The sequence below is a fragment of the Marmota monax genome, unplaced genomic scaffold, assembly GCF_021218885.2.
Source record: "Marmota monax isolate L192 unplaced genomic scaffold, Marmota_monax_Labrador192_F-V1.1 WCK01_AAM20220418_F8-fsc00157, whole genome shotgun sequence".
Classification (NCBI taxonomy): Eukaryota; Metazoa; Chordata; class Mammalia; order Rodentia; family Sciuridae; genus Marmota; species Marmota monax.
The window spans coordinates 1,333,524-1,357,580 of NW_026694573.1; the positions used below are offsets into that span (position 1 = coordinate 1,333,524).

At 52.0% G+C, this 24,057-nt stretch overlaps 2 protein-coding genes across 7 annotated transcripts in view; both read right to left on the reverse strand.

Annotated features, from left to right (window-relative positions):
- Nucleotides 1–302: 302 nt before the first annotated feature.
- On the reverse strand, nt 303–11,882 carry Scarf2 (scavenger receptor class F member 2). Its single transcript, XM_046421291.2, has 11 exons — nt 11,640–11,882; nt 6,771–6,829; nt 6,578–6,679; nt 5,866–6,385; nt 5,537–5,755; nt 5,265–5,393; nt 4,567–4,670; nt 4,373–4,490; nt 4,048–4,163; nt 2,787–2,939; nt 303–2,003 (listed from the first exon to the last, which is right to left on the reverse strand). Exons 1-11 carry the CDS (start codon nt 11,801–11,803, stop codon nt 1,096–1,098), a joined length of 2,592 nt encoding a protein of 863 aa, XP_046277247.1. The 5' UTR covers nt 11,804–11,882; the 3' UTR covers nt 303–1,095.
- A 4,249-nt stretch (nt 11,883–16,131) lies between these two features.
- The window catches only part of Klhl22 (kelch like family member 22), a 38,998-nt gene continuing 31,072 nt past the window's right edge, over nt 16,132–24,057 (reverse strand). For all 6 annotated transcript variants that reach the window (XM_046421232.2, XM_046421233.2, XM_046421229.1 and 3 more), the window contains 2 exons: nt 20,586–20,819; nt 16,132–17,134 (listed from right to left, as the gene is read on the reverse strand). In XM_046421232.2, the coding sequence (XP_046277188.1) occupies nt 16,769–17,134; nt 20,586–20,819 (600 nt within the window). In that variant the 3' untranslated portion in view covers nt 16,132–16,768. The remainder of the gene's footprint in view (nt 17,135–20,585; nt 20,820–24,057) is intronic.

The following is a 24,057-nucleotide window of genomic DNA, read 5'->3' on the forward strand; positions in this document are numbered from 1 at the left end:
GCTCCAAGGCTTAGCTTAGGTGGAGGGGGTCCTGCCAGTGTGAGTGCAGGCTAAAAGGGGTCACATTCAATTTCTTTAGAGAAATATCTCTTTTGCTCGCGGGGATTGAACCCAGAGGCGCTTTACCACTTAGCTACATCCCTTCCTTTTTATTTTTTTAAGACAGGGCCTCACTAAGCCTCGAACTTGCAATCCTCCTGCCTCAGCCTCCAGAGCCGCTAGGATTAAAGGCCTGGGCCACCGTGTCAACCAGAGGGAGAACTTTGTCAAAGATCCGCAGACAGGAAGTAAAGCACAGGAGATGGTGGGGAAAGGCACTTTATTAAGAAAGCTTTGGCCAAGCCCCTGCCAGAAGGAACCCATCCTGGGGTTCCCAGGGCAGAGTGGGAGTAGCCCTGCCGGGGGCCTATAAATACATCTCCTCAGGCCATTGGAATCACCCCTGGGGTTCCCACAGCATGTAGGGTAGTGGGAGGCCATCAAAACCAGCTCGACAGCTCAGGGGCCAGGGTTGGGAGGCAGGAGCTGGGGGTGAACAGGGGAGCCCAACACCCTGAGGAGCAGACCAGCCCTCCCCAGCTTGGGTCAACCAGATACCCAGCAGGGGGTAGTGGAAGTGCCCTCAAGCTACCCACAAGGAAGGGAACCTTCAGCCAAAGGCTCCAGGCCCTGGCCAATGAGAAGCAGCCGAGGCAGAAGTTAATTCTGTCTTCAGCCATTTAGAAGGTACCCCCAGTTAAGTGCACTCTTGGCCAGTAAGAGGAGGTCTCCAGGCGGAATCCTCCTGGCTTTGGCCAATGAGACGCAGGTAGGTCGGAGAGCTCAATAACCCGCCAATGACGAAGGAATTGTCTTCTATGGGCGTGTCTATGGGGAACTTCGTGCCTGAGCGCTCTTCGATCGATGCGCGGCTGCTGGAGCCTGAACCAATCAGGCATAGCCTCCTGCTGTGAGGCTAGGGGGCGTGGCCAATGGGAGGCCTCCGTGCACAAGCTGGGCCGAAGAAACGGAGGGTTGGGCGGGGGACGCGGAAGGCTGGGTGGCAAGCTATGCGGCTAAACCCGGGAAGCTGCGGGTGTTGTGGGGCCGCTCCTACTACAGGGTGGGAGCTCCCACCCTGCTCAGCTCGCCCGCCGCCTCCCGGCTCTTCTTGCGTGGCGGTTTTTGGATAGGGGTCTTCTTCCGAGGGGTCTCGGGCGCCAGCGCTCCGGCCACCGCCTTCTCTGGCCCAGTTACCTCCGGCACAAGGGATCCTCGGGCCGGCGAGGCGGGCAGCACAGAGCGCTTGGCCTTCTGCGGCGGCGTCGGCTTCTCCCGGGGACTCTGTGCGCCTAGGGCCCCCTCGACGCGGCCCAAGCTTCGAGTCTTGCCACGCAGTTCTGCCGCCAGCATAGATGCGGCCTCGGGAGCGCTGCGTGGGGGACCAACGGCGTCCGTAGGCTCCAAGAGGCCGGGGCCGCGGCCCCGCGCTCGGGCCTGGGGCGGCGAGGGAGTGACTAGGGCTGAAGCCTCCTGGGTCAGCCCGGGGGGCCTTGGCGTCGGGTCGCGGGCCCGTGGGCTGCCGGGCTCTTCAGGCCGCGCCGACGTGTCGCTGGGTGTCCGTTTTCTTTTGCTGGGGCTGGGCGCAGTCTCGGGGCCCTGAGGTGGTGGCGAGGACGCTCGGGCCGCGGCGGCTGCGCCTTGCTTGCGGTGGATCCAGGACACCTTGGGCTTGGTGGCGGGGTCAGGTGGCGGCGGCTTTCTGCGCTCGGGCGATGGCGACAGGGACAAGCCCCCAGCCTCGGCCCGGGCCCGGGCCGGCCGGGCCTCGCGCCGGGCCACTCGAGCGTATAGCGCCCCGCCCGGCCCTTCCACGCTGGAAGCTGACCGCTCGCTGTCGGAAGATGCAGGGAGGGGAGTTGCTTCCTCTGCTGATGCGGGAGTGCTCAAGGGTGCAGAAGAAGGTGCCAGAGCCTCGGCAGGAGCAATGGGGGCCTCTGAGTCTCGGCTGTCAGCTGCAACCTCTGACAAGAGAAGAGCAGGCCTGTCACGCCTCCAGAAGTAGCTCCAGCTGGTCCAATCTCCAGGGCATAAACCTTTCCCTTCACCTGGCCTGGGACCCTGCCTACACTGGGCTGTAGTGGTGTTGCCCTGGCATCCAGGTGTGCCCTGCACATTCATAGCACCAACCACAAACAGTTCAGAACCCTAGGATGTGTGGCTGACTACTGGAGAGTGAAGGGCATGTTTGGGGGGATTTACCCCAACTCTGGTTGGTTGTTGCCCCCCTTCCTCACCGTACCCCCACACTGGGAGCCACCATCATCAAATCTGACACCCCAATCTCTCTAAGGGATTCCATTATCCTTCTTGAAGAAGTAAGGCTTCTGAGGCTCAGAGGTTAGTCACCCACCCAAAGTCACCCAGGGAAATGGTCAAGGCAGAAGGGAGGCCAGCATCCCAACCATCCAGGCTCCTTCCTGCTGTCTGGGAGCCCTAGGCCCATATCCTATGAATCCTCTCTTCTGTCTCCTCTGCCTCTCCCAACCCAGGTCCAGAAATTTCCTCTGCCTGGTCCATCCTCCCCCAATCCTGGGAGGTGAACTTGCCCCACAACTTATAATAGGAGAGCCCACTGTCTCCACACCCCTTCAGCCAGCACTGATTGGCAGAGTCCACCTTTTCAGTTTCAGCTTTGTCACCAACTCCCAGTTAAATAGTGTCACTATGCATTTGCTCCCTATACTGCATGCCCCACATCTCCATTTCACTGGGCTGGAGGGACGCCCTGGCAAGACCATACTCACCCTCATGGGGTACACAGTACACAGGGCCTTCATCTGTGGTATCAAAGGAGGAGAAGGAGGCCCTGGAAGACCATGATGGTGAGGGCTGCTCCAGTCCTGAGGGAGGTTCCAGGAAGCTGCAGTTGAGGGTGTTGTCCAGGTCGTGATGGGCCACTGGGGAAGGAGTGAGGCAGAGCTGCCAGGGGCTCTCCTTTCACCCAGCCTCATTAGCCAAATGTGAAAGGAGTGATCAAAACCAGCCCTATCCTAAGACTGTGGATGGGACAAGATTCAACAGGTAGAATGACACTGGACCAGCGTAGCAGCGAACCCAGCAAAGACAAACAAGAAGGAACACTATGTAAGAGATGCAAAGCAAGTGTGTATAGCCAGGGAGCTGAAAAGTTTGCCATAAAGTGTTGGGCAAGGTCAGAAAGAGATAGCTAGAGAGACCACTTTGCTGGGACAGGCCACCAGGACTTCCAAGCCATGCTTTGAACCCTACCTCATGGGACCCAGGTAGCCTTGGAGTGCTTTTGAGACCAGTGGCAAGACCACCTTTTGGCTCAGCCCATCTCAGCAACCTGTACCCCACCAGGCCTGGCCTCCAGGGATACAAGACACTACAATGGGGAATCCCAGAGACTGGCTGGCTGGTATCCATTCCACACCTGTGTCCACTGATACTATGCTGCTGCATGGACCAAAGGGTTTTCTCATATGTCTCCTTTTATCTATGAAGAATCTGATCCTCTCCCACCAATTTTTAGAAAAGAGAATTGTGTCAGCACAGGCAGATGAGCAGCAGCATGACGTGAAACCTCCAGAGCCCTTGGGGCATTGAGGAGAGGGACCAGCCTTCTCTTTCCAGGAAGAGTGAAGGGCATTGCTGAGGATCCAAGCAGGAAGGTGGATCTTCTCCTTGGGGCAGAACATTCCCACGCCCACAGGCCCATATGTCCCCCTGCAGTTCCACATATGGACACAGTAATAGTCCAACAGACTGAGGGGCCCGACGGGCTGAGATGTCATCCATATAACCCTGATGCAATTACTCACAGGACCCAAGCCTTCCACACACGCCCCCACATCTACTCCTGCCTTCCTCACCCAAAGCAATATCCTCTTTCCTTCCCTCTGGTCGCACCTCCCTCCTCACCTCCACGCACATCAAAACTCAAAAAAAGTTTTGCACTGAGCCCTGAATGCTTTCGACCAATTTCCCCGTAGTTTCCTTTGCGAGAAAGTGTTTCTCCCAGGGACCTTGCGCCTTTATTCTTACCTACGACTTTGGGCAGTTTCTGCCTGCGGAGTGGGATCCGGGGCAGCTTCATGCTAATACGGCTGAAGCGCCCACATAGGCGTTGAGGCGCCTTCTTCCTTCCAAGCGAGAGCTCCCTGCGGGAGAGGGGCCTGAGCGAAGGGATCTGGAGGGGCGGGTAGATCTCCGCAGGAGCCAAAAGGCTGACTGGGCGTGGGGGCGTGGTGACGATCCCGGGGCGGGACTGGGCTGGGGAAGAGCTCGGGTCTAGGCCCAGGTGATCGGGACAGCGCTACAGAGGGTACGCCGGAAACATGGGGAGAGCGGGAGGGGACTCTGACCTTACCTGCGGGAGGGTTCCTTGCCGCGGCATGCGCAGCAGCAGCCTAGCAGAGAGAGCAGCAGGCCGAGGAGAAGGGCGAGCAGCGCTCCTGCGCCCATTACACCCTTGCGCTGGTTGGTCTCTATGGGGGACACTGGGTCAACGCGAATGCCCTCAGTTCCCCACGTTCTCTAACCCGACGTTCATCACCTACTCACCCAGGCGGCAGGCACCGGTAACCGGGTCACACGAGTCCTCGTGGCAGCTGCAGGCTTGGGCGCAGTCCACGCCGTGGAGCCCAGGCGGGCACGTCACATTACAGCTGCGGGGTCGTGGGATCAGGGCAGGCCACAGCAACCCTCCCTGATGCCTCTCCCTCCCTCTTCCAGGCCACCAAGATCAGAATCCAGTCCCACAGCCAGGATGTCTAGCTCAATTCTCTACAGTTTGAAGCCTACCCCACCTGTGGACAGGCACACACTGGGTGTCAATATTTTGGAACTGAACGTGTGCACCATCTGCTGAGGGGGTCTGGAGGATTCTTGCTCACTGGACCTTTTCCTGGGGCTGACTTTTGTGTGTGGGTAGGAGGAGGAGCTCCCTCCAGTAACAGACCCTTGACTGTAAATGGAGGTCCCTACACTGGCTAGGGTCACCTCGGGAACCCACTGACCACAGATTTAGTTGGTCGCCAGATCCTAGTCTGAGCGCAAGCTCCACACCTGGGTACAATTCTCCTCAAAGAAGCTGTTACCACTCCCTAGCTGGAGTGAGGGGCCAAGACTGAGGTGATAGCCCAGTCTAGAGCTGAAAGACCAGCCCAGATCTTAAGTCTTCCACCCCTGTTAGGTCTGGCTGGAGGGCCCCGTGTTGGCTACATAACCCTTTAACCCTCTCCAGGGCCCAGGGCACTCACTGGGGCCCGTGGACTCCAGGACTGCAAAGGCAGCGCCCCGACTGAAAGTCACAGTGACCGCTTCCGCAATCGGCGCACACGAAAGCACAATCCTCGCCATAAGTGCCATTGCTGCACTTGGTCTCGCACCTTGGAAAGAGGGCAGGAGGCAACAGTGGAAATGGAGTCAAATCTACACATAGCTTACAGAACACTCTGCAGAGATCCTTGAGGTGGGGGTAGTTACGACGGAGCGCTGCGTGTCTGGGCCCACGCAGGCACTGGCTGCTCACCTGTCACCTATCCAGCCCGCGTTGCAGCGCGTACACTTGCCGGTGACATGGTTGCAGGCATGGCCATCGCGGCAGGGAGGGCAGCGATGGCCGCAGCCCTCGCCATAGAAGCCCGTGGCACACGGCTGGTCGCATTTGGTTCCATTCCAGCCGGGCTCGCACGTCAGGCAGCGGCCCTCGGCGACGGTGCATGGCTGCTGGCCCTTGCATTGGCCGCACCTAGGGAAGGGTCAGGAAACCAGGCGGAGCCAGGACCCGCCTAACCCCCGCCTCCATTAAGTGGCTCGCCCTTCTCCCTCTCCCTTCCCCTGCTCTGGCCCCGCGCTTACCGGCGGCGACAGCCCAGGCCATAGAAGCCGGCGGGGCACGGCTCGCGACAGTACTTGCCGCGGTAGCCCGGGTCGCAGGCGCACGTGCCGTCCACAGGGTGGCAGCGGCCGCGGAAGCACTGGCAATAACGATCGCAACGCGCGCCGAACGTGCGTTCGCGGCACTGGCAGCGGCCGCTCTGCTGCTCGCAGGGCGACGAGTTACAGGCGCACTGATTGTTGCAGCTGCGGCCCCACCAGCCTGCATGGCACAGGCAGGCTCCTGTCTGTGGGTCGCAGCGCGATGTGGCACTGCAGTAGCACGCACTAGCGCACTGAGAGCCCCACCAGCCGGGTTCACACCGGCACGCGCCGCTCCGCGGGTGGCATGTGCCATGCTGGCACTGACACGCATGCTCGCAGCGCGCACCCCAGCGCCGTGCGTGACACGTACACTGGCCGGTCACGTCTTCACACTGCCCATGCGGGTGGCAGCTACATCGCTCCTTGCAGTCTGGGCCCCAGAACTGGCGCGGGCACTCTGCAGGAACGAGGGGGTAGGAGGCTCGAGTGTCTGGGTGCCCACTCCCAATCCCTGCCTTAGGCGACCCATCCCCTAGACTGATCCAATCTAGGATCAGACCTGGCTCCACCCCCAACTCTACTCCTGGCTTATCCCCCCCACCCCAGCTCTCCAGGTTCATCTCCTGTACCCAACCCCGCCCGCGCTCACTAGTGTCGCAGTTGGCACCGAAGTAGCCATGGCGGCAGCGGCACTCGCCCGGTCGCACGCACACCTCGTTCTCTGAACACGTGGAATTGCCTTCACAAACCGCTGCGGACAAGAGGGGCTGAGCTGCCACAACTGTTCTCTCCACTTCCGTCCCCCCACCCTCCTATCCGGACCACTGGGATGTCCCACTCACCGATCCCACATTCATCCCCCTGCTGCCTCCAGCCAGCGCAGCACGTGGGCACCTGAGAGCTGAGAGTAGAAGGACTACTGAATCTGAGGCTCCTTCATCTGCATCCCTTCCCTAATCTCCACCCCTACAAGGATTCCCCAGCAGCCTCCCCTGCTTCCCTGGGGCCTGCCCTAGGGAAGTGGTTATTTGTTGGAAGTATGGGAGATGGCAGTGGATAAGACACAAATTCCAGCCTTTGGTAGGAAGCAAAGGGTACACCACCAACAGCTAACCTCTAAGAACTTCCCAGCCCTCCCACCCACAAGGACTCCCCCATCCCTCCCATCCCACCCTCCAATGCCCTCCTCACCAGCCACTAAGTCTGAGAAAAGAGGCCCTATGAGGTGGGGGCTAGAGCAAACCTTGGGCTTCCAGGACCCCTGCCAAGACAGGGGTCTAGGACATCTCAGGATGGAGGGCCTGGCTGGATCAGTGACAGGATCCAGATGTGATATGACTGGGCCAGCACCAAGATCAGCTGGACCAGTTGGTCACACTTGAATGCCCAGTTAGGGATAAGCACCAAGGTTGGATGCGCAGTCTCTGGGTGAAGTGGGTTGTGGACACAGGAGTCCACTTGGCAGGACTCCTAGAGGAAGGCAGGGTGGGGCCTGCCTCTCTACTAGGAGTGGAGCAGAGCACAAAGGGGGTTCTCCATGTTCATAAGAAAAGTAAAACTTCAGAGCTCTCGGATGCTGGCAAGACATGGAGTGGAGGAAGAAAACATCAGTGCATCTACTTATACTTACTGTTTTACTCATGTTCAATTTTATTTGGATTTACAAAAGTGATTTTTTAAAACTTGGACAGTACCAGAGTTCAAACACAGGGCCTTGCACAGCTAGTGCTCCAGAACTGAGCTACACCTCCAATCCCTAGAAGGTAATTTCTTTCAGGGTGGTACCTAAACCTTGGGGTGGATGGGGTGTGTGAGGACAAAGGTGTGGAGGCCCTGCCCAGGTAAAGCCATGATGACTGGAAAGGATGCTCATGACAGCTGGAGAAGATGCCTAGGGGTGCCCATAGCTGGGGGTCAGAGGAGGCCTAAAAGGAACACCCACTAAGGCTGCTGTTTCCTAGAGTCCCAGCAAACCCAGATGTTTTTTTCTCAATTCTATAGCAGAAGATGCCCCCAACCATCCCCAGTTTAAGATAACTGCAACACCATGGATAGGGCTCCAAAGTCCCAAGGGAGTCCCCTTTCACTGAAAGACTGGTTGGGACCTGAGGAACAAGACTCATAAAATCCTGAATGAGGGGAACAGGCCCAGCATATTTTACACACACACACACACACACACACACAAAAATGGAAACTACAAACAGGAATGCAAAACAGGCCTGGATTTTCCTGTCCCCATTTTCTGCCCTTGGATTTTCCTCCATCATCCAGTTCTGACCCAAGGGCTCCAAGGAACCCATCTACAGGGAGACCCAAGTACACCAGCCATCCTCCTCCAATTTCTGCTTAGTTCTAAACCCTGGTCTCTAGATGGAGATTCTCTCCTGCAAGTAGCCTTATTAGAAAGCCTGCTGGGATGTCTCCAGAAACACTGACCACACCTCTGTCTAGGACAGTCTGGCATTCTGGTGGCTCTGTGGCTAGGAGCCTGGTTTTAGAGCCACACTCAACAGGAATTGATGCTGGGTCTGCCACTTGCTGTGTGACCTCAGGCAAGGAGCTTCACATCTCTGAGCAGCAGGCTTCTTAGCTATAGTATGAAGCCCTTGGGTTTGGCAGGAGGATTAAGTGGGCCAAGATGTGTGCAATACTTAGCAAATACTAAGAGCTTTGCCTTAGGCTGTGGTTTATGTCCCTGCTCTCTGGGAGTAGGTTCCAGAAAGCCTCTGAGTCTAGTTGGTCATCTCCAGCACAGTAGGCACCCGGGACACACTGCAGCAAAGCCAATACCCACTGGCAGAACAAAGTCCATTTGGATTCATGGAGAACAAGAGTCCTTCCTTCTTGGAAGGGCTAGCAGAGAGGGGCAGGCTGGTTTGGCAAGGCCACATGCTTAAGATTTTAGAAAGATGAGGTGGAGAGAGACAGTTGGTACAAGGAGCAGTTCCTTTGCTTGCTCTACAGGTGGGCAAGACCTTGGGGAGCCAGGCCCCAGCAGCAAGCATGACAAGCTGCAGGCTGCCCCAATTGGATATCATTATTTCTGCTGTGATACAAACTCACTGTGATTTTGCCCACCTTAAAGCCCACGCATGTACCTGTGCCTGACCCTGTTCTTCCCCAAATCCAGCCAGAGAAGATTTTCTACCTGCCATGGCACTACCTAGAATCTCCTTCCCTCAAGACACCTCTCCTCTGTTTTCTGTCCCTATCCTCAGGTCTTTCCTCTTCTCTGTTCTGTCACACTAGCTCCTTCAGGTTACTAACAATGCCTTGGCCTCCTCCCTCTTAATGCCAGACTTGTTAAATCCAACTGCTCACTGGAAAATATCACTACAGGGAGAACTCTTATCCAAAACTGAACTCCTGATGTCCTCGGGTCACCCTGTCCTTCCAGGTGGAGAGATTTGAGACCTGATAGGCATCCCTGACTCCTCTCTAGTGGAAAATTAGGCCTTCTCTTCCAAACTACATTTAAATTGGGAACAATTTCCATTGGCCTGTCCCAGCCTCTAGAGAGCCATCTTGATTTCTGTAGTGTCTCCTGACTTCCTAGAAGACCCCAGCTTTGGCCTTGCTACCTCCCAGTGTATTTGCCACCTGGCAGCCAAACCTTCATCAGATCCCAACCCTTCCCTGTGCAAAGTTCCCTGGGTTCCCACTGCCCTCAGGGAAGTCCAAGTCCTCAGAACAGTAGCAAACCCCTTGTGGCCTGCCCAGTTCCATTCTCAGTATCGTCTTCACCATCACCATCCTGGGCTCTGCACAACCCAAAGTCTCCTTACTGTGTTTCCAACTTAACCTCTGGGTTCTGGGTCTTACCCCAGATACCTGCCTCACTACTATCTTCTCAGTAGGTCTCCACAGATCCGTCTAAAGGAAACTACCCCTAATTCAACCCTTCCTCCCCAGCACCTGCTAGATGTCTAGACCCACTTGCTTTCTAACTGTATGTCTCCACCATGTGCACAGAGGTGGCACAAGAATACTGGTGTCCGCTGTGTCCCTGGACCATCACCAGATAGGTGAGATCTTATTGGCTGAACACATACTCCCTCTCCTGGTCCTCTTTGGAGTGTAACAAAAGAGAAGGCCCCAGACCCCAGGAGGGCAGTGTTTAGAGTGACTGCCTTCCTATGAATCCTCAACACACATGATCACAGCAACTCCCCCCCAAAACAAAACAAAACAAAACATGAGGTGGGTCCCATCATCAACCTCATTTTACAGAGGTAGAGACAGGCCTACAAAGGTTATGGATTTGCTGTCTGCACAGCTGGAGATGGCTGTCACCAGGATCTATACTCAAACCTAGGCTTTTAGTTACAGAACCAGTCAGCCTCCTGGGAAGGTCTCGGGGACAAGGAGAGTGGGAGCCAAGCGCCTTCCTGAAGCAGCTCCACAAGACCATCCTGCCACCGGATCCCCATCCCTGGACCGGGCCCCGCGAAGGGAAGAGGACCGGGGCAGTTAGACAGAGCCAGGCGGCGATCGTGCCCTCCCCCTTTCCACGCACCGTCCCGCCTGCCGCCGCCGCCTCTGCATTCCTGGGGTCGGGGAGGCCCGGGAGGCGGCAGCGGCGGCGTCGATGCGAAGCAGATGGCGGGCCAGGCCGGTCCCCGCCCCCAAGGCGGGCCTCGCAGCTGGGAGGGATCTGCGCGCCTTCTGATTGTAGTTAGGAAACCCCGCGCAGACCCCTACAGCCCCTTGTCTTTAGCGACCCCTGAGCCCCTGGACTCGGCCTTCACCGGACCTGAGGCTCAGGGTGTCCCCAGGAGAACCCAACCCGGAACCCCATGGCTGCTTCCCCAGCTGCTCACCAGTGCGGCAGCCCCCAATACCAGCCCAAGGGCCCCCACACGCCCGTTCCTCGCCCCTTTGCAGAGATGCCCTTGACCCCGCGTGGCCTTAGACAAGCCATCCAGGTACCTGGACTCCTGCGCCGTTCCTAGTGTCCTGTCCTTCTCTCTTCACCTTCCGCTTTTTTTTTTCAGGACCACCGGCGGGGCCTGTCCCTTACCTGTCCCACAAGGGGCCAGCTCCTGTTGATGCCCCAACTCTGCGCTGCCCCTCCGCGCACCACTATCGCTACCTGGGAGTCTCCAGGAGTTCCCACATCCTTTAGTCCCCCGCGCCCGTTATTGTCCTTTGTACTGCCTTATCTAGCCACTCTGAAGCCAGATTTTCGGTACTCACCTCCATCACCATCCTCCCACAGCGTCCGCTCTAAGACAAATCTGCCCTTTAAAGTTTTGCCTGCCTCAAGACACCCCTGGCTGGAGCGTAGTTACTTTTTCTTTCTGCGACCCTCCTCCCCACCCCAGGTTCAAACCACTTGTGCTTGGGGCCTTTGCACATGCAGTTCCTTCTGCCTGGAATGCCATTCCTCGGCTTCTCCCTTAGGAGAAGGGTCTCTTCTTCGGAACTTTTCTTAAATTTCAGACACTGTGTGTCACTCCTCTGGGCACCCAAAACACTCTGTTATCCCCTCAGGTGACTCCCGGTATGGGGTATCCTGGGATGCCCAATCGTGGCCCGGGAGGCAAGCTCGGCCTGGAACGAAGCAGGCTTCAGCGAAAGCTGCCAAAGGGGCCCCCTCATTTGGCGTAGGGAGGTTCGGGGGGGGCCCTCCTCCAATGCTGGGCGCCCCAGCTCACAGCCCCCATCGGCCCCCTAGATCCCCTCCCCCAACCAGGCCGGGCTCCTACCCCGGCGCGCGGCACACGTTGCGACCGCGCGGGTTCAGCTCCTGGGGCGTCGCGGTACGGGGCAGCAGCCAGAGCAGCAGTAGCAGCAGCGGAGGCAGAGGCAGCAGATTCACGGATCCCCGGCGCCGCACTGGCCAGGCCCCCCGGGACCCTGCGCCCTCCATGCGGCGCGGGGCAGGCACGGGTGGGCGCGGGTGCGGCCGCAACGAGAGCGGCCGGAAGCGGAGTGCGAGGCCGGGCGGGGGGCGGCAGGAGGGGCGCCGGGCCGGGCAGGAAATTCCACATCGGCTCCCTGATCCCGGGCCAGCCGCGGGCCGGCCAGGCGGCAGCGCCCGCCCAGTGCGCCAGACCCCACCCTCCGGCCGCGCCGCCGCCCCTCTGCGCGGCCCCCGCCCCCACCTGGCCACTCACAAACTTGGGGGACTAAGTTGAAGGAGGCCCGCCGAGCATTAGGGGAGGGAAGGGCCATGGGGCCAGCCAGAGGAGTCCTCCGTTCCCCTGCCTTTCCCTCCCCTCGTCAGACATCCACGGGAGCAGCTGCCCCTGCGTGCTCACTGCACAGCCAGGCCCAGGGCGGGAAGTGGAGTGAGGGATGTACAGCGCAACGCCCCAAATCATCCCCCACTCTAGCTCCTTGGTACCGGCCAGTGGAAGGGGATCGAGAGACAGCCCTGGGCCACAAGCCGGCATCACGGTTTGGGGAACTGGAAGCCCTTGTGCTAGTGTGCTGTCAGCACCTCTCACACTCCGAGCAATCCAAGAGCGCAAGAAACGGACTAAGCAGGATGCTCGAGGCCTGTGGGTAGCCTGCGTCTGGACGAGAGGCAGCTTTGCTGGGACAGATAGAAGAGAGGGTAAAATGGTCCAGACGTGGGCTGTAATAGAATGTGGAGATAAAGGCAGAGGGAGGCAGCATGGACATGGAAGCTGAAATCCTGCAGCCCTTATCAAGGGGTGAAAGGAACTGGGGGAGCCTAGAAGATGGATTCTGCTTGAGAAGGCTGTTAGATCCCAGAGGAAAAAGTCTAGGAGTCGGGCCTGGAGAGTGGAAACCACATCAGGCCAGTAAAACCACTGACTCTCTCACTTCTCTCCTCTTCTAAATTAACTTCTCTCCTTTACTTTGCTTCCTCTGTATCTGACTCCCTAAATAATTGACTACTAAAGTCAGCTTTATCAGGAAAAGGAGAACAAGAAAATATCAATTATAAGACCCCCTTAATCAGTAGCCTTTCTTTAGATTTATAGGAACCAAGAATGTCTGGTGACTTTAAGATAGCAAGATAACATCAAGATGCTCCTCAGAAGAGCTGCTTGATGCAAAATTAATGACCAGCCCTGGTGCTCCCTTGACTATGGTTAAAAATATACTTCCTAAAAATCCCTATATAAGCTTAGGACCCGAGACTCCAAAGCAACATGGGACTTTAGGGTGAGAGCCCTCAATCCTCCAACTTGCTGATTTGCTGCCAATAAAGCTCTTTTCTCTCCCACCACTCTGTTCTCTTGTCATTGGCCTCATTGGGCAGCAAAGAAACCAAACCTTTCAATGTTTTGAGAGCACACAGCAAAGGGACAGTGCAGGAGGGGGTCAGAATGGAGCCACAGGGAGCTATGGAAAAAGCAGGAAAACTGGGTCTGAGGAGTACAGGGACAGACCCTACTCTAGGCCCAAGGAGCAGGTAGTGTGGGCAGGAAGCACAGTTATTCCTGATGGTCAACTAGGTTCTATCAAGAAAGTGTTTATCTTTTGAGTACTTAAAGTGGGAGGGCCTGAGCAATGAGAGGGCACCTGCTTTCTCTTGGTGGCAGGCACAGCAGCAGGCCAGAAGCTCCCTGGGGAAGGAGGGAACACAGGCAGTGTGGTGGGTGGAGCTGGAGGACTGGACTCAGAAACAGTCACTGACAGGCCCAAGGCCAGAGGCATCACCAGGCTGGCAGGCAGATGGTGGAGGTTAGGATGAGGAGGAGGAGAGTGGGGAATATGGGAACTGGGGCCTCTCAGCCCTCAGCTTTGCTGGTGCAGGAGAGAAGTAGGGTGGGTTCAAGGGGAAGTGCAATTAATGTGGTCACAAATGCAAACACTTCTGGGGACAAGCAAACATGCCAACCACTTCTGGGCAGATCAGCCTAGGCACTGCCCTGACCTCAGCAATGCCTTCCCAATGCTGAATGTCTGTCCCTTAGAGGTTCCCTATTGCTGCTGCCAATAGAGGATAGTAGAGTTCCCTGTCCTTCAGTGTTTGTCCCCAGCTAACTCCTGGCTTTATAAGCAGTGACCTTCTGGGATGGAGAGGATACTCACCTCAGCTAGGCCAAATTCATGAATAGGTTTCTCCAACTCCATCAACTTCTTTCCTCTTCCCCACATCTGTAAAGGGAAAATGCCTCCACCCCACACCCATTATCAGGACCTCCTAAATGTCTCAAATCTCTACCCAGCCCTGTATATGTGCCACCCAGACAGATGAGTGTGATCTTACATTGGTTTTGGGATGACTGTTCCCCACTGCCCTCAGGACAAGGACTATCCCTAGCCTTGTCTCAGCTCCCTAGCTTCCTCCATTGCAGATACCATGCAGTGGGTAGTGACTTTGGTGTTGCAAGCAGGTCCTTCATCTGTCCCAGCCACCATGGCACCCATCCCCTCAGCAGGAGACAAAGAAATATGGTTGAAATATGATTATCTTATTGCCAGGTCTGGTGCCAGGTGAACACTAGGATAAAGACAACATAGGTTCACAGGATCCCACAGATAAGGGCCAACCAAGAAGCCCAGTTCTGGCCATCTAGCTGTGGCCAGGGTGACTTCCTGAAGGAGGTGGACCTTGAGGGAGGGTTTTTCATGAGAGCAAATTCTAAAGAGTATGGCCACAGGAGGGCCCAGCTAGATGGCCCAAGCCCACAGGCAGGACTGCTTAGATTCACAGGCAGGAGAATGTGGTGCCCATGTATGCCAAGTGGACCTTTGAGGAGTGACAACTGTAGACTGGGCTACCACCCAGTCTTGCCAGAGTACACTCCACCCTCTTTATACTACCCAGAACTCAGCAGGCTCTTCTTGGACTTCTGCAGATCAGATACCTACTGCAAGCTTGTGGCCATGATTAGCTCGGGTGAGGACAGTGCTAGCAGGCTGGAGACATGTTACAGAGTGGCTAAACATTTCTGGCACTCTTCCTTTTCAGAAACCTCTGGGGTCCTGCAGGAACTGCTGCCCTGGCCTGCTAAATGGTGGCAGAGATGTAGGAAGCAGGGTCCGAGATGGACAGAGTAAGTTCCCTCACTGAGCCCATGTTCTTGCATCTCACCCTCAGGAGCAGGGGAGATGACACCACATATGGCCATCCTGCCCTATTGGAAGGGACCCACTTGAGGTCAACACTGGGTATGCCACACTGAGGTGTCTATGAGTAATGTCCTGTCTTCACAGGTCCCAAGATGAAGGTTACACAGGCAGCCCTGAGAGTAAATGTCAACTCCAAGGGCCCACAGTCCTCAGGGGGATCCCAAAAGGAGAATACAGAGCAACCCATCATCTGTACCTCTGCCACAATCCTCCCATCAAGTGAAATGTATTGTTTCTCCATTCTTTCCTCTTCCATGACAGGGTACTAGTGAGATGACCTGGTCATTCCCATGCTCTGCCCAGTTGCCTGCCCAACTCATTTGCACAACAATTTCCTTCAGGGAGGCCTGCAGTATGAACTTGAACGTGTAGAAGGAAACGTGTTCAAGTGGAAGAAAGCTTTGTGTATCCTGGAAGCTGGGCAGAGTGGCAAGGTTTGTGCCAGATCCCCAGTTGATCCGTTGTGGGCACAGGATGTGTCTGATAACTCCTAGATGGGAGGAGAGGCACTGGTGAAAATAGCCCAGGGTAGGTCTCATCTGTTGTACCAGCATGGTCGTTGAAACAAGATGTCTGAGGGTCATCTAGTGAATGCCTGAGAAATGCAGTCAGGAAGTGGGGAGGAGCTAGGCATAGGTGCCTCCAATTAGGACAGTGTCTCATGGTTCTTCCCTTGATGCCACTTCCCTCACCAAGTGCTGAGGCCAGGACTTTATCTGCCTGCCCCCCACTGTTTGTTTATTTTTGCAGTGCTAGGGATCAAACTCCCAGGACCTTGCACATGCTAGGCAAGTGCTATACCACTGAACTGCACCCCCTATCCTAAGAGATTTCTAGTTGGAGCTGGACTAAAGTTCAACAGGCCTTGGATGGTAGACTTCACTAGAGAGGTTGTTCAAGCAGGTGAAACAGTCATCTGCCACAAGAGCAGGGCAGGCTCCTGGTTCCCTGATGACCACCCTGTCAGCTTGGAGAGTTTACTATGCCTCTCTGAGGGAGGACCATGATCTCCAGGTGTTGGATGGGGCCTCATCTCTTCCATGCCACAGCCCATCCTGCAAGGTAGCTCTGACCTTGCAAATCTATGCCTCCCTGGGATGCCACTGGGACACACTGGAAAGGAATTGAGTCTGGAAACAGGAAAATAGTTAACACCTTTAGTATAATGCTTTATTTCATTTATCAACAACATGGGATCAGAAAAACAGCAGTAGGGGATCTTTTCATGGCTAGAACCAGTCCCAGGCAACTTTGAATCTGCTCCTTCTCTGTCCCCTGGGAGTTCCCAACTGCTCAAGGCCCTGGTTGCTACTAGGCAGCACTCAGGACTGCTCATCAAGCCCTACCCTGTTCATGGAAAGGGCACCATGTGCCTCAGCCCCTCTCACCTGGGTTGTTAGTCCTCAGGTCCTTTTGGATAAGGGATCTTCTTAGCCCAACAGGGACCAGATCCAGGGAAAGTGAGGGAAGGCCAAGACAGCTGGTGATGCCAGTACTCACTGAGGAGAACTGGGCCTGGTCACTCCCTCAGAGGACCACAGCTTTTTGGGAGCATTTCCCATGGTAACATAAACCATAGCCACAGAGTCTGCACCAGCCCCCCAAATGCTGTATAAGTCTGTCAAGGGGCTAGAGTGAAGAAGGGCATCAGAAGCCAGTGAGCCACAGGTACCAGGAGGATGGTCCTCCACCCTGGAGCCAGGCCCTGGCTCAGGCCCTATAAGTCTTACTACTCTTACAGTCCCTGCCACCCCACCCTCTGATGCTGGGAACTGGAGCCCTAGTCCTCACTAGAGTTGTCAAACTCCTCCCAATCTGACACACTCATCACCTCAGAGGCGAAGTCCGGGTCGGCCTGGCTGCGGTCGGGGGTCCCACGGGGTGGCTCAAGGAGCAGGGAGCGGGGCAGAGTGAGCACGCAGGCCGCCAGGCCAGAGATGGAGTTGTCCAGCTGGGGCCCCTCCTCCCAGCAGTCCTTCTCCACATCGTAGATGTGCACATAGCCTGTGCGGCTGCCACGGTTGTGAGAGCGGCCACCCAGCACATAAATCCTGCTGTCCAGCACGGCAATGCCAGGCTCGCCATGTCCAGCTGGGAGTGGGCAGACAGAAGACCATTGCCCAGATGTGCAGCTGTAGCAGGCTACCTGCAAAGCCAAAGCAAGGGTCAAGCCTGGGTGCCTGCTGGGACAGGCTACCAACCCATCCCTGACCAGCTGACCAATGCAGCCTTAGTTACCTGTCAATCTCTGATAGACATTGGAAGAATGATGCAGTGCCAAAGCTAAAACACCCATGGGGCAACCTGATGCTGACCTGCCCAGAGATGGCCAGGTCTGCAGGAGGCCCACTCTTGGCCCCTTGTCTGGAATAGTATTGCTCTCTCTGACCTCACTTGGATATAGGCCTTCATCCAGATTACCCAACCCATGGCCAGCTTTTGCCTACCATATGTGCAGTTGTCTCCCCTTCAGCAGGCTGTCATTTTGCACATTCTGAGGTACTGCTTCTCTTCTCTCCATAACACTGAAGCTGACTGATGACAAGGATCCCACTTCTACATCTTTACCTCTCCCTACAGTAAAAACCACTAGCAGGTAGTGCAAAGTGAAAGCAGTTGCTTACTAATCATGACCATCAACATTCTCGTCTTCAAAATTATCCAAAACAGTAAACAAAGACATAGGAAAATGTTCCACCTAATGCAAGACATGCAAAACTGAAATGTCCCCCCTTTCTAGGGCAAGAAAAACAAAATCCAATTGTGCTGAAGGTGTGGTAAAGCCATACTACTTATAAGTCAGGAAAGGAATTTGTCAATATGTATTAAGAGCCATAAAAATCTTATCTTCTTGACTAACCACTGTGATTTACTAGCTTTAGTAGGCAGAGTAACAGTCCTCCAAATACATCCAGCCCTGGAACCTGTGAATATGTTACCTTATGTGGCAAAAGTAACTTTGCAGATGGGGTTAAAGGTGTGAACTTCAATGTGGGATTTTTTTTTGTGTGGGGGGGTTAGATTTATTTACAATATCGTACAGAGTAGTTTCACTGAGTCCACCAATTTAAGACGGTTCAATTTATGATTTTTCAACTTTATGATGGAAAAGTGATACACATTCTGTAGAAATCCTTTGAACTGTGACCTTTACAGGGATGAGGCATATGTGGTATGATTCTCTTTTGCAATGCTAGGCAGAGGGAGCAAGCTTCCAGTCAGTCACTCAATAACGAGAGTAAACAACCAGGTTGCTATAGTATATTGTGTGGCTAAACTGTGATGTTTGGTAGGTTAGGTGAATTAAATGCAGTTTTGACCTAGGATATTTTCAGTTTACTATGAGTTTATCAAAGACATAACCCCACTATAAATGGAAGAGCATTTGCACAAGTCCTCAAAAGTGGAAAGGGAGGGCTGGGGATGTGGCTCAAGCGGTAGCGCGCTCGCCTGGCATGCGTGCGGCCTGGGTTCGATCCTCAGCACCACATACAAACAAAGATGTTGTGTCCGCCGAAAACTAAAAAATAAATACTAATAAATAAATAAATAAATAAAAAAGTGGAAAGGGAAAGCCAGACAGAAGAGAGAAATGAAAAGGACTCAATCTGCCCTCACTGACTTTGAAGATGAGCGGCTTCTAGAAATCTTTAACCAACAGTCAGCTAGTCCTATTACCACCAATGACAGAATTCTGCCAAAAGCCCAAGTAAGCAAAAAGGGATCCTTCCCTAGGGCCTCCAAGAAGGCAAGAAGCCCAATAACACCTTGACTTCTGCCTGTTAAACTTATGACCTACAGAACCATAATAATAAACTTATGTTAAGTTGCTAAGTTTGTGGAGATTTGTTATGGCAGCAATCAAAAACTAATTGTACTGGCCCAGGTTCTTACCATGAGAGGGTGTGTTAAACCCAGACAGCCAAGTCCCATCCCTAGAGCTTCTGAATGAGGAGTCTGGGGGGCTGAGCCTGAGAACCTGCCTTCTTAATGCAGCAATCCCAGGTGAGGTGGATGGAGGCTACTAGTTTGGGGACCATGCTTTGAGAACCACTGCATGAAACTAAGGAAAGAATCCAAAATGCCTGAAAAGCTGTTCAAATCAAATATTATTTATCATGTTATATAGAATGGTTAAATCTGTACGAATCCAAATGACACATCAGTTTGATAGAATGCTACAAAACTATGAGAGGGGCAGAACAGGCTACGGTTATGAAAACTGAGTGTTAAACTGAAGAATGCCCAGAACAAATGTCAGCAAGGGAAGCATACTGGGATGCTCTCTGATGGAATTAGGTAGAAACCATTCAAAGCATTCACAGTTAGAAAAACTGAAAACCAATGATGCAGGGGCCAGTTAGGAAACTAGTTTTCCTCACCTTTATCTATTTTTTATAGCCATATTCTGCAATGTGGTTATATTAACTTAATAATAAAAGTTTCTTACTTTAAGCTGGTGTTGAACTCCTGGGCTCAAGCTATCCTCATCCCAAGTAGCTAGGATTATTCATGCCACAATACCCAGCAATATAAGTTTTAAGTTTTTACTACTAATAATAAAGGCACAAGTGAAACTATTCTGTACGATATTGTAATGGTGGACACAAGTCATTATATGTTTATTTAAACCCATAGAATGTGCAAGACCAAGAGTGAAACTTCAGGGCTGGGGTTGTAGCTCAGTGGTAAAGAGCTCGTCTAGCAAGTGTGAGGTTTGATCCTCAGCACCACATAAAAAAATAAATAAATAAAATAAAGGTATTGTGTCCTACTACTACTACTAAAAAAAAAAAAAAAAAAAAAAAAGTGAACCTTCATGTAAACTTGACTTGGGGTTTAAGATGTGCCAGTGCAGTTCTGTTTCCTTGTTGCCATGTCCTAAGCTGCTTTCTTATGCTAATTCTTTTACCATTATGTTCTGCCTCACCTTGGGCCCAGAAGTATGATGCCAGCTGTCTATGAAATGAGACCTTTGAAACTGAGCTCCCAACAAAATTTTCCTCCTTTAAAATTTTTCTTGTCAGTTCTTTTGATCATACTGATTGATCATACTGATGAATAAGTGGACTAAAACAAGCAGTATCATATCAGGCTTGGTAGAAAGGAATCCAGAAGTCACTATGGGAGCACTTGGGGCCTGGCTGCTAAGCTTGCTCTCCTGGCCCAAACTCTGTACAATGCCACACTGGTCACAGGGAATTGTTGGCCTGGGAGTGGTCACTTGAACTGATGGGGGCACACCAGCACATTACTTTTTGTCTTAGTGGTATGTATTCAGTAGCTGGTCTATGATTTAAAAAAAAAAAAGTGAAATCAGAAGCCTTGCTTTTTGTTCTAGTTGTTCAACTTTTTGAAAGATTCAGTGAGAGATCTAAGTATCCTTCCAATAAATTCTTTTTTGTTAAAAAAAAAAAAAAAAGAGATACGATACTGCAGGTTTACGGACTTAACACATATGGTCCTACCCATATTTGGGCAGGCTGTGCAAGTATAGGGGCAGAAAATACATGGGAGCTATCTACATCTTCTGTTTATGTGCTATGAACTTAAAACTGCTCTGATGACCTAAGTTGGCAGCCCTGGCCCTGGCTTACCTGGTGCACGTCCCTCCTATAGCCGGCATCATTGTTGCTGCCCCCAATCACATACAGCTTGTCTAGGAGAGTGGCCATGCCATGCCAGGCTCGCCGCACAGGCCCATCTGCCAGTGTGTGCCAGGTGTTGCTGCCTGGGTCGTAGCAATGTGTCTCTTTCAGGTAGTCTTCCCCTCTGCGGCCACAGGTAACATACATCTTCCCCTCCAGTGTTGCACCTGCGTGGGCATACACCTGTGTGGGGCCACCAAGCGAACCAGGGAAGGGAAGGAAGAAAAGTGCAAGAGTGAAAAGAGCAGCCAAGCAGCTTCTGCCAAAACCAATCACCACCTCACACCTGCTTGATGACGCTTCAAGGTTTCACCACTTCCTGATTTGTTCCTGACATGCTAGGGAGAATATTCCCTGGCTTCTTGCTGGACTTATACTCCTGTTCATCGACCCCTGACTTCTTCCCAATAGGGGACTCATGTACAGACCCAGAGATCAAATGTGACCTTTGTCTTTCCTGTGTCCCTAAAGTAAACATATGTGGGGGGGACTCCAACAAAATCAAGGTATTTTTTACAGCCAGTCAGGGAGAAGGCCACAGCACAGGGAAACGATCACCCATTCTCAGTGGCCTCCATTGTACCCACTCTCACCAGCCAAGCAACCTTCCAGGCCTGCTGACCCAGCTTTCCAAATCTGTCTGGAGATCGTACCTACCAACATGAAAATTGGCATGAGGAGGAAAAGGTCAAACAAACAAACAAAAAAATCAAATATAGTTGGCCTTCCATATCTATAGGTTCTATATATATGGATTTAACCAACCATGGATTGAAAATACTTCCACCCTCACATGCCTCACACTGGCCCTACTGCCTCCAGGACTCACTCATTTACACCCAGAAGGCCAACACATAGCAAGCACTCTACCCACAGTGGGTAGAGGCTCCAGGAGAGTCAAGACCAATAGTCACTAACTTAGGCCATATGACTGGAGCAAAGAGACAGAGAGGTGGATAGAATAGTGGGCAGAAAACATACCAAGGGTTCTGGTCTTCTATCATCAATGTGGAAGTTTATTTTTTAACAAAACACTTAATTGTAAGATAAGTGTAGATGCATATGTACACGTAGTTGGAAGAAATAGAGACCCCTCCACACTTTCCTTCAATGGTGAGTTTGTGTATCTATATTGCAATTCCTCGATTGGGATACTGACAGTGATGCAGTCCCAGAACATTTCTATTACCACTAGGATTTCCCAGTTGCCCTTTTATGTGTAAATGGAGTCACTTATGTCAAAATGGAGCTGGAAGGGCCAGGAAGGCAGGTTCCCTCATGCACATATGACTATGTTAAGAACCATTAAAAAGTATCTCTATAACAAAAACAACTTCCAGGTAAATTACTTTTATAAGGACATTCTCTAGCAACAGCCCAACATTAATGATTAGTAATTGCCAATTCTTGAAATGAGCTCCTACTATAGTCAACGAGGTTTATTTCAAAACAGTTTTTGTTGAACTCTTTTTGTTTTTAAAGGCTTTTCCTTGCCCTACCTGTTGTAGATGGACTTATGGTCTGCCAATAGCTTGCATATTCTGGACTGCAATCCCTTACTATTCCCGAATAAATGCTTTGTTCTGGAGATGTGGTCTCTTTGTTATTCAATTTAAGTTGACAACAATCACATGCACTTTCCTGACACCCTAAACTTCTACACTTCACCCCTGGCAACCACCAATCTCTTCTTCACTTCTATAGTCTTGCTAAGTAAACTAGGTGCAGTGGCAAAATCTATAATCCCAGCAACTTGGGAGGCTAAGGGAGGAGAATCACAAGTTTGAGGACAGCTTGGGCAAGGACAATTTAGCAAGACCCTATCTCAAAATAAAAAAAGGGAGGCAGGGCTGGGAATGTAGCTCAGTGGCAGAGTGCTTACCTAGCAGATGTGAGGCACTAGGTTTGATCCTTAGCACCACATAAAACCAAAGAAAAAAAACAAAGGCATTCTGTCTATATACAACTACCAAAAATAAATAAATAAATAAATATTTTAAAAAGGGGCTGGAAATGTAGTTCAGTGGTAAAGCACCCCTGGATTTGATATCAGTATAGTGTGTCACACACACAGTTAGAAAAATGAAACCAATATATAACCTTTTAGACTAGCTTTTTCCTGTGTGTATTGTATATTTTTGGCCTGGTACTGGGAATTGAACCCAGGAGTGCTCTGCCACTAAGGTACATTCCAGTCCTTTTAATTTTGAGACAGGGACTCTGCTAAGTTGCTGAAGCTGGCCCCAAACTTGTGGTCTCCTTGTCACACTCTTTGGAATCACTGGTATTACCAGAGTGCACTAAAGAACCTAGCTTCAGATTGGTTTTCTATGCCTATCCAGGTTCTCCCAGGTTGTTGTGTTTACCCATAGTTGGTTCCTTTTATTGCTATGTTGTCTACAACAGCTTATTTAACCATTCACCTGTTGAAGGACATTTATCTATTTACAATGAGATCCTACTATAGCCAATGAGGTTTATTTCAGAATAGTTTATGTGAACTTCTCTTTGTTTTGTAGTTCCTAGCTATTACCAATAAAGCTGCTATTAATATTTATGTACAGAGAAGTTTTTATTTCTCTGGGAAAAATCTCCAGGATGGCAATGCTGAATTGCAATGACAGTTGGAAGAAGCTGCCACATTCTTCCCAGAGGGTATACCGTCTACATCTGTTTTTTTTTTTTTTTTTTTTTTTTGCAGCACTGCAGATAAAATTCAGGGCTTCACACATGCTAGGTAAGAACTCTACCACTGAGCTACACTCCTAACCCTGTCACTTCTTTTTATTTCCATCATTATGATAAGTCATTCTCTAACTGTGGTTTTAATTTATACACTTTCTCGTGTGTTTATCTACTATCTTTATAGCTTCTTCCATGAAGTCTCTTCATGTCTTTTGTACCTTCTTAATAAGATTATGTGTGTGTGTGTGTGTATTTTTAGAGTTCTTTATATATTCAATACTAGTCCTTTCTCAGATATGTGGTTTACACAGATTTTTTTCTCACTCTATAGTTTCTTTTCATTCACTTAAGAGAGTCTTTCTCAAGCAAAAGTTTTTAAGAGGTCTAATATCAGTTTTTCTTTTTATGGTTCTTGCATTTGAGGTCAAGTCTAAAAACTCACCAACCCTAGATCCTGAAGATTCCTTCTTCTTTTTTTTTTTTTTCTAAAAATTTTATAGTTTTACATTACTTAAGTCTCTGAACCATTGTGAGATACCTCCAAACCACAACTTAGCCCACATATTTCCTTCCACCTCAACAGTCCCAGCCCAGCACAGGCCCTAGTAAAGGACTTGCACTATTTTCCTTGCTTTTTTGTATTCATCCAGGCCTTTTTGAATTCACAAGTGCTTCCCAAGCCTCCTCCTTCTCAGGGCAGACTGTGAAGTCACTTCTGCCCTGGAAGGTTAGTCCT